This window comes from Tenebrio molitor, chromosome 8 (assembly GCF_963966145.1).
Source record: "Tenebrio molitor chromosome 8, icTenMoli1.1, whole genome shotgun sequence".
NCBI lineage: Eukaryota > Metazoa > Arthropoda > Insecta > Coleoptera > Tenebrionidae > Tenebrio > Tenebrio molitor.
Window position 1 is genome coordinate 7,618,283 of NC_091053.1, and position 10,182 is coordinate 7,628,464.

At 41.1% G+C, this 10,182-nt stretch overlaps 2 protein-coding genes across 2 annotated transcripts in view; both read right to left on the minus strand.

Annotated features, from left to right (window-relative positions):
* Positions 1 to 9,024, minus strand: part of LOC138136877 (uncharacterized) — a 50,612-nt gene extending 41,588 nt beyond the window's left edge. The window contains exon 1 of the mRNA XM_069056196.1: positions 8,861 to 9,024. Coding sequence (XP_068912297.1) covers positions 8,861 to 8,878 — 18 coding nt within the window. The 5' untranslated portion in view covers positions 8,879 to 9,024. The remainder of the gene's footprint in view (positions 1 to 8,860) is intronic.
* mmm (missing minor mitochondria) lies at positions 4,483 to 8,246 on the minus strand. The gene has a single exon (XM_069056611.1). It carries the CDS (start codon positions 7,821 to 7,823, stop codon positions 4,584 to 4,586), a length of 3,240 nt encoding a protein of 1,079 aa, XP_068912712.1. The 5' UTR covers positions 7,824 to 8,246; the 3' UTR covers positions 4,483 to 4,583.
* Positions 9,025 to 10,182: the final 1,158 nt, after the last annotated feature.

Sequence of the window (10,182 nt, forward strand, 5' to 3'; positions counted from 1 at the left end):
GCCTCAAGTTGAGCAAACTTGACAAATTTCCAAATCCTCAAGTAAAACCTGCACCGGTGAATATTTAATGGTGCTTGCGTTGCTCTCGAATCCTCCAATAAATTTACTAAGCAAATACACTAAACAATCCTGTGTGTCATGTCCTGAAACCTGGATTTCACCCGTCAGATCGAGCCATTTTCTGCATAACGCGCCACCCCTAAATCAGACAAGACGTTCCATGCTCTTCCTCTTCTCCAGGTTGTTTGTGTCGCGTTCGGTGAACTTTCGGACATCCATCGCAAAATAATTGCAAAAAGGAGTCGCCGTCTCGCTTTTAAGTGAGTCTCGTTGAAAGTAAGTGTCTGAAATAAATTCTGCGCCTGAAAGTATATTTCAGGGGGTCCCGAGCTCGTCCACTTTAATCTCGGAGATCGCGAAGAGTGGCAGGTTGTGAGCTCTTATCAATGGCTCCGAGGATAATAATGTATTCACGAGTCGGAGCGGCGTCGTGTAATTACTAGTACGTCGACTCTGAAGCAATGAACCGCAGTGGAGTGATGAGACACGTGCTGAAAGCACGCGGAATCCTGAAAACTTCACCGGTATTATGGGGCATTAGAGCGTATCGACCTGAAACGCACCAGGTTTACGTGATAGGGTTGATTTTTTTGCATTACGGGGACGAGAGGGGCTTCCTCATCATGAAAATGATAATCCCCCTAAACAATAAATTGTAGATTCTTTTTGACCCCACAGCGAAATAATATTATGTAGCACAGATCAAAGTGGTCAATAAGTCATTAATAAATATCAAAAAGTAAAGGGGCCAAAACACAACCCTGAGGTACGTCACTACCTTATTTTTTTGAAATAAAGATGTTCAATACATTTTTAACTCTTTTATGTATAATAGTAGGAAACGATATTTGGAACGACTTATGTAGGTTTTTGTAACGTTCTAATACTTTTAAGAGGGTTGGAACGGTTATGACAGCCCATTGCTGTCGGCCGTCATAAATTACTCAAATTATTGAAGGTTCAGAAATGGGCCGTATTTAAACATTTTTTACTGCGGTCCAGATTTAATAACCCTCCACACAGTAGATTTTGGAGTTACTTCTGCAATTTTTTTCAAGGGCCGTGGTTTACCATCGGCTTTTAATTTGTTGTCTACCCTCAAAATAAACATTTTCACTTAATAGGACACAATTTTTTGTTTGGGGGGTAATTAGCATTCCTAGAAGGGCCCAATAATCCATTTGTTATCGAAACTTTGGGTAAAATCATTTTCTATAAGTCTTCTCCATTTTACTCAAAAACCAAGAGGTTTACGACTCCGACTGTTATAAATTAAAAGAAGCACCTTGAAAACAGGTATCCAACGGTGTTAAGTTCAATGGAATGCGATATTTAGTTAGGGAGCAATGGTCAATTGAATCTTGAAATTTAAACTGACGGTAAAGTCTTCTTCCTTTTACTCAAAAACTAAGACGGCTACGACTCCGACTGTTAGAGATTAAAAGAAGCATCTTGAAGAGAGGAATCCAACACTGTAGTCCTTAATGGACTGCGATATTTAGTAAGGGAGGCGTGGCCAATTAAACCCTAAATTTTAATACAAAATTTTTTTTTAATTACTTCATTTTTCACCCAAACCAAGAGAGCTACGACTGTTATAAACTAAAAGAAGCACCTTGAAGAGAGGAATCCAACGGTGTTAAGTTCAATGTAATGCGATATTTAGTAAAGGAGCAATGGCCAATTGCTGTAGACCCTGTAGTTTCCTGCTACTATATCTGTTGGTTTATACAATTTAGCTGGGATTCAATATTGGTTTGTTTTTTGAATTGCTTGACTTAAGCATTTTTCTGAACGCAACTGAATTGAAATTCTTATGTTGATTGGTCAGAACACAAAAAAATGTGTGTTTTATTCAGTAATAAATCTCCAGAAAGATACATTGATGGTTTACCGAAGCCAGGCCATCCAGCTGTTGACGAGGATATTAAATTGAATATTTTACTGGCAATGAAAGAGAATTCACACAATAATGTTCGCCAGATTGGTCGAGATTATGATATTCCTTTTACGTCCGTCCACACAGAGTTAAAACTTGAAGAGTGATATCCTTGTAAGATACATTTTGTACAATAATTTTCTCACGAGCATCCAGACCGAAGAATAGAATTATGTCACAGATTAACAGATATGAGCAATCATTATGCCATTGAAATAATGGAAGATTATATCATCAAGACTAGAAGTGAGTCTTTGTGTGCTAAGCCCAGAGATTGAAACCGAGTCGAGGTCGACAACTGGGCGAAACACAAAAAGACTCACTTCTACTCTTAATCATAGCAGGAGAAATATGACATCATGGATACACAATATAACACAAAAGACATAGCAAATATAGTTCTATTATTTCGTCAAACTACATATTTAAAGGTTTAGTCTTTGAAACCTTAGGCCCTTGGTGCAAAGAAACAATCGATTTCATTAATGTCATTGGAGACCGACTTATCGCGGAATCAGGGGATTCAAAATATAAGAAATCTCTTGCCATTCAACGTGGAAACGCTGCAAGCATTCGGCGCACTTTTCCAGATTCCGCATTATTATCGGAAATTTTTGCATTGTAAATTAAAAATGTTATGTAATTACGTTTGTTAAATTAAACCTTAAATACCTAAAAAAGTCCCTGGAATTAAAAAAAATTTTTTTTTATTATTATACGTATTCTGAAATAGAGAAACTCTTCCGTACTTAACGTTCACACTGTATATTATTACAAAAAAAAAATAAGGCGACAAAATTGCCGAGAAACTTCATCTAAGTATTAACAGAGCATTTAACTTATAAAGAGGACGAAACGCCAACAATTTTGATTTACAACCTAAGATAAAAATACTTCCGTTAATGAGTGTTAACGAGTGTAGTTTTTGGAATTATTCGCATTTAGATGCGAGAAAATTAACTTACATCACACCCTTCGCTTATTTTTGTACCTACTAGTGATAAGATAGCGGGATATTATTATAGCCTATCTTACATCCGGATAAATAAGGTATCTACCAGTGAAAATCTCGTCGAAATCGATTTACTACTTAAAGCTATGCTGTAATAATGAGCCCGACGGAAGAAAATGCAACCCACAATACATTTGCAAAGTTAACCTGGATATTGTCTGCGTCCATTTCCAGGTTTGCTTTGTAAATATACAGGGTGTTATTGAAAGTTGTACAGATATTTTAACCACGAGCTACTGGCTTCATGTAGAACTCGGAAAAAATATCTAAAAAATCTGTCAAAAACTAAAATGCCAATTATTTTTTGAGCTACAATTTTTTTAATTGCTTTTAGTCTTCTACGTTGTCCTACAACCTCGTAGCTAAATTTTAGGCACATTTTAAAAATACACCCTGTATATGATGTTTTATAAAATGTACAGAGTTTCACTCTGCTCAGTGATCACTACTTCTGATTCTTTTGACAACTCATTAGTAAATATCAACAAATCAACCAAGACGGAATCCTGAGGTTCTTCGAAATTCACGAAATATGAAGATAATGAGAACAACAAGATTGAGTTACAACACAATGAAGAAGCTCACTAATCCAAATTTTAAACGGTTTGTTTATTTCTTTAGTTTTCCTCACAGCAAATGAAAAAAAGTCAAGATTATTGTAATTTATTTTTTAAATGAAAGACTAGGAATAAAAAAACACATTTTTATTTAAGAATATCTAATAGCATACCGTATGTGTAGGACGCAAAAGTGCTTCTGGGAATCGACGAAAGAAAATCTCGTCCAACGCCCCCAGTCACGAGGCTTCTCCACCACCTCCTCTGTCGCCCTCTAGCTTTCTGCTCTTTAATCCTAGCATATCTCTTTCTTTGGCTCTTTTTCTCAACCGAGTCATAGAGTTGTCTTCTTTATTTTCCTCCTTTGACCTCCAGGTGAAGTCCTAACTGAAAAGATGTTTCTCGAAGTATTTCCGAGATTTGACGGATGGATTCAGAAAGTACGAAAAGGTGACATGCTTGTTGTCATCACTGTGGAAGTCCTCGTAAATGTCTGGAGAAGGCGACGGTTTCTCTTTGACACCATCACGGCAATATCTGTGAATATTTCGTTTAATTCCTTTAGTTTGTTCTTCTGGTTGTCTTTCTTGATCTCGTGCTCTTCTTTAAATTTTCTGAGCTGTTCTAGTCGTTTCAAGAGTTGTTTGTTTCTTTCTTGTTGGTTGATACGGATGCTGCTTCTGAACTGTTTCAAACTGTTTTTGCTCTGAATTAATCTTAACTTGTTTCCTTCAATCGTTCTAGTAATCACCAGGTGTGGTTCTTCAAGGCGACAACTCATTAATAAATATCAGATATTTACAGGACCTAACACGGCAACCTGAGGTACACGACCTAGTTACAGTACAAGACTAAATTTGAAACAGTTATTTCAAACAACCTACTTCATAATAAGTAAAAAGAGCACAGTCAAGATACTTCAATTTTTTTTTAATAAGACCAGATATAAAAGAAGAGATTTACTTGAAAACATCTAACAGCACAATCTACATGTAAATGAGACAAGATAAAAGTATCACATAGGCGCAAAAGTGCTCCTGGAAATCGACGACGAGATTGACATCTCCTCCATCGCCGCCATCCGCGCGGCTTCAGCGGCTTCAGCCACCGCAAGCGCCTCTGCTGCTTCTCTAGCTTTCTGGTCTTTAATCTGAGCGTACCTCTTCCTGTGACTCTCCTTCTCAGCTGAGTCGTCGAGTTTCCTCCTCCTTTCTCGACCAGTTTTCAATACTGACCTCCAGCTGAAATCGTAACTGAAAGGATGCTCCTCGACGTAATCTTGCGCCCCGATTGATAGATTCTGGAAGTAGGAAAAATTGGCGTTCTTGTTGTCGTCGCTGTAGCAGTCTTCGTACGGATCGGGAGGCGGGGGAGGTTTCTCCTTGACAACATCTGGAAACAGCATTGCCACTGTATCTTTGAAAATCTTGTCCGATTCCTTGAGTTTATTCTTCTGCTTGCGCCTCTTGATTTCGTTCTCTTCTTCCAGTTTTCTGAGAGGTTCTCGGCGTTTCAGTAGTTCTTCTGTGTTTAGCTGCTTTTTGGTCAGAATTATACTTTTGATTCTTTCTTGTTCGTTGATGCGGTGCTGCTCTTGGACAGTTTCCAAATATCTTTGCCCCGGACTGATCCTGACAATCTTCTTTTTCTCTTCTTTCTTCTTGGTTTCCGCCGGTTCGGTGATCATCACATCAGGTTCTTCTTCGACTACTTGATGAGTGACGACGTGTCTCTGATTCCATTCCCTTTGCCATTTCAGAAATGCTTTTTTCCGTTGAATTTCGAGAGTCAAGAATCTACTCATATTCTCCTCTTTCGCTCTTACAACCAAAGGACTTGAGTGCGTTGTATAGAACAGCCGCAAGGAGCCGCGGTAGTCGCTCAGGCCGAACACGTTGTTTTTAAGTTTTCGGGGATGGCTACTGATTATATTGACAGCACCATTGGATGTCAGAGCAACTTGCAAAGGTGACTTGCTTTGGTAGAAGAGAGTCCAAATTTCAAGGTAACCATCCATTCGGATCAGCTTAATCGAGGCCTGCTCGAAGGTAAACCATGAACCATTGGTGTAAATTGATTTGCTTTTTCTCCACAAAACCGGCTGGTCTTTGAAATCTTCTCTCCACAAGGCAAACAGTTTACCTCCGACTGTCAAAATTGTGTCAAGCACCGGAGCATAATCGATGCTAACAATAGGACCATCGTGAAATTTACCACGATTGATGAACTGGCAGTCTTCGAAATTGACAATCTCGCCAGAATCAAACTCTTGTCCTTCCCAAGTCCCTTGGATAAAATCGCCTTCCATGGTACCAGCGTAAAATGTCTTTCTTGGAGAGCTGTTGTACAAGTTCAAGACGGGTTGGAATATCTGTCTATCTATCAGCTTGACCTTCTTACGACTTTCTCGAGTTGACGGTTCGTAAACAGTCTTGAAGAAGTTTGTGTGACACGACGCAATCCCGATCAATCTGTTATTCTCCACGGGATTGATCACATTGATCTTGTAGATAGGCTTCAGATTCAAATGCAACATTTTAAAAGGCGACTCGAGGACACTAAGAGCACTCGGTCTCTTCTTCAAGCGTCTCACCCTCCTGATCGCCTTGAACCCTCCAGGAGTGACGACTGGCTTTTTCCGCAAATCCCAAATCATCACAGTACCGTCTTCAGCCGACGTGATCAGTTGCAAAGAGTGAGGAGCGTCATCTTGCAATTGCTCGATCTTTCCAGTCTTGGACACGCTATGAAACGGAGACATCCACGAGATGGAGTTAACACAACCCTTGTGAGAGTACTTCAGATCGGAAATCGCCGTCGGTCTGACCAGCGCCGCGTCGGAGATGTTTTTCATCCAGTTCATCAGCGAGAACATGTACTCGCGGTACTTCTGTTGCTCGACTGTCAGAATCTCTTCGACCTCGACGTGTTCGAGCTTGTGGGTGATGTCCCAAAGGATGATCTGGCCGTTGATGCAACCCCCAATGATGAGATTGGCGTCGTAGGGGCAACACGACAACGAGTAGATTCGACGCGGGGTTTCCAAAATCAGTTTGGGTTTGAGGTCGTCGTCGAAGCTCCAAAACAAGACGGGGTTGGTGTCGTGGATCGCTTTGAGTACTTCGTCTGATGTCAGCTTCGTGGTGATGTACAAAGGAGGTGCTATGTCCACGTAAGACAAGATGAGACAACCGGTCCACATCGGGTGCCAGGCCACACTCGAAATCATCTTACCTCCGCACAAGTTCATCTCGATGAAGCAGAAGTACTCGCGGGCTTCAGGAGTTGCAACCTTCTTGGCGTACTTATCGTTGAGTACCAGATTCTCGTAGTCGTTGGAGTACAAGTCTATGCATCCGTTGACTTTGAGGATGTCGCAGAAGGACTCCATGTTTTCGGAAATGAAGTCCTTCACGTACTTTTCCGAGTCCTCCACGTCGACCTCAGGGAGTACGTACTCGTACTGGGTGTAGGAGTTTCTGGGGTAGGTACACACAGTTTGGGCTTCATTCGCCACAACACTCGGAGCCACCTGGACGAAGGCGTCGACCCGTCTCCTAAAAATAGTGGCGAGAGCTTCGTCAGAAGGACGCAGCTCCATGTACCCATCCCGCAAGTCCTCCGCTTTGATCAGCCTGAATTGTATCTTGAACGGCAGAATCGGGTACTTGCTCTCGATCTCCACTTCAATCAAAGACCTGTGGTCCTTGACAATCCCCTCTTCGACTTCCTTGTCCGACCCCAGCGGCTTCCACCGCTTGATCTTCCTGTGGATCGCGTTCTTGAGACGCTCTTCCTGGATTCGCTTCAACTTGTCGATTATCTCGTTCACAGTTTCTGTCGCCTCTTCGGTCAAGCAAATGTAGAACTCGTCGAAGTCGCGGGACTCGTCCGGGATGTACCCTATGAGGAACTCATTACCTGGGTACTCCATCACCTCGTTCTTGATCGGCAAAAACTCTGAACTGTCGGCGTGCAGATCCAGGTGGTCTACAATCACTTCTTTCTCGATGTTGGTCCAGGGTCGCTCGGCTGTCACGGTATCTCCGGCCACGCATCCGATGCTGTTCTGGGTGAACTCTTCCAGCACCAGCTTGCGGACGCCCGGGATGTCGAAATTCGGCTCGAAGCGTCTGTCCTTGCGCCGTCTTCGCCGCCTCGTCGGGGTGGTTTTTTTCGAAGGGACGGCTTCGCTCTCGCTCTCAGACACAATAGCGGTGTTTGGGTTTTCCACTAAATTCTTGTTCGATTCCATCACTAACTCAATTATTCGCGTTGTGCTCGTGACACGTAACAAATATATTTTTTGACACTTGAATGACACTCCACCTCGATTTATCGCCGCGACTTTCTCACTGTTGTTCTTCTAATGGGGCGGCGGCGGTGGGCGGATTGTTGACGTGAGGTATCGACAAAACTTTGCCGATTTACTCGCCTGCTTGCTGATAGTTTTCATAATGGTGGGGAGCTTTCTCGGACAGGTGTCCCATTGTGATGTCACGACACGGATATGACTTGTGAGAGTACAAAGGACAAATCCCGGGCCAGGATTCGGGATTTCACAACTCTCGTAATGGTCTATTTTTAATCGAACGGATGAAATGCAACTCCAGGATTTAATTTAATGAAATTGCTTCCGAAGCGAAGGTCCAATTAGTAAATGATCGGTTTTTTTGGCGGTTTTTGTTTTTTGGAAAACTGGTTTTATTTCAATTACCGACTTTCCGAGACACAATAAGCAATTACATTTTTTTCTCTCTTCGTACCTTGTCGATGATTTAACAATGGAATTAATGGAGCCCACGCTTGCTAATAATTTGCAACAGACTTCGTTTCTTTTCTTACATTTTTGTGAGTAGGTGTAAAGAGATTTTTTTAAATTCAAACTCAAACAAGTAAACAAGAGTTACTTTATGCTTTTAAATTCCCCTCCCCCGCCCCTTCCTGTCTAATCAAAAATATTTTCATATTCTACAATTTTTTTTGGAAGAATATTCACGAGTCCTGAGCCCAAATACGAACTGATAAGGCCGAAAACATATTTCTTTAACTGTACGACGCGACTCATTCCTTGGCAGCACCGAGATAACTTTTTATTGTCGTTTATGAGCCACCTGTGTGTTATGTTCAATAATTTATTGCGCATCTTTTATACCAGATAAGGACGCCAAAACGGGCCAAGTGTCAATTTTGACATCAGTTTATTTGAAATTAGTTGGTACAAAAATTGAGATAAAATTTTTAATGAGGTTAGATGACGCAAAGTTTCAAACAACTTTGGTAAATACATACCACTTCGGTCTCCTCCATTCTCGCCGAACAAATATGTGCTTGATCTTCTTACAACACAAAAAACTGACAAATATTTACTGAGTAATCAAGCGTACGAACGACAGCTTCGTTGCACGAAAGCTCGCTGTGCTTTCGTTGAGAGAGCGGCGCGCACTACAGGTTGGAGCTGGGGCAAACAGAGTCGGCATTTGGCAGACGCGAGGATCCTCCTCTCTCTGTGTTATTTAGCTTGGTGGTCTTTGTCTCCGGAAGGTAATGATCGCCAAAAATTAATGATGGATACAGTGTAAATTTTCGGCTTGACGAAGAAACTGTGAAGTGAAAGGTTTTCGCTGTTTCATTGATACAACAAATGATTTGTGTTTCTTGATTGGTTCTAATCGATGCTTCATTCATACAACAATAGTTGTTTGTATATCAAAGATGTGAAATCGTACTTTGACGGACCGAGAGAAAAATTGTCGTCAAGGCCGCTTTGCGGCCGAGGCAAGACAATCTCGAGGTCGTCAAAGGATTTCGTAGCCAAGGTGTACACAACATTTTTCCTACAATCGATGTAGAAAGTAGGTCTTTGCGCTTGCATTTGACAACGCAAAGTTGACGTTTTCCGAGGACTGTCACTTTGTCGCTCACGCGCGAAAAAATGTACAAAACGCTCGCTCTTCGAATTTTTTTGTTAAAATCAGATGTCCAGTGATTATTGTAACTAGTGACAACGAATAAACAGAAATTAAATATTTAAAGGTTTAGCCTTTGAAACCTTAGGTCCTTGATGCAAAGAAGCCATCGATTTCATTAATGTCATCGGAGAGCGACTTATTGCGCAATCAGGCGATTCAAAATCAAAGAAATTCCTTTTCGAGAGGATTTCCCTTGCTATTCAACGTGGAAACGCTGCAAGCATTCGGGGCACATTTCCAGATTCCGCATTATTATCGAATTTTTTTATTGTAAACCAAAAATGTTATGTACTTAAGAAAACAATAATAACAATTACGATAATAAAAATTGCTGTTGTAGCTTATTTATGTTTTCGACCAGATATTATTAAACAAGAAAATTGTGTCAAGTTTATAACTCGCGACTTCACCCCAGTGAAATTTCTCACCAAGAGAGAGACGAAACTCCTCCCCAAAATATGTCTCCTAAAAATAAAACCGAATTGCTGGCTCGCTTTAATTAAATAGTTGTCAGAAGAGCGAGAGAACACCCAACCTGACGTTTTAATTTTGTTTCGTAAATTAAGCCTCTTCGCGACTTCTCTTCTCTTCAGGGATGTCTCTCACCTCTTTTAATTGTGAATTAATCGCCGCATAAATGGT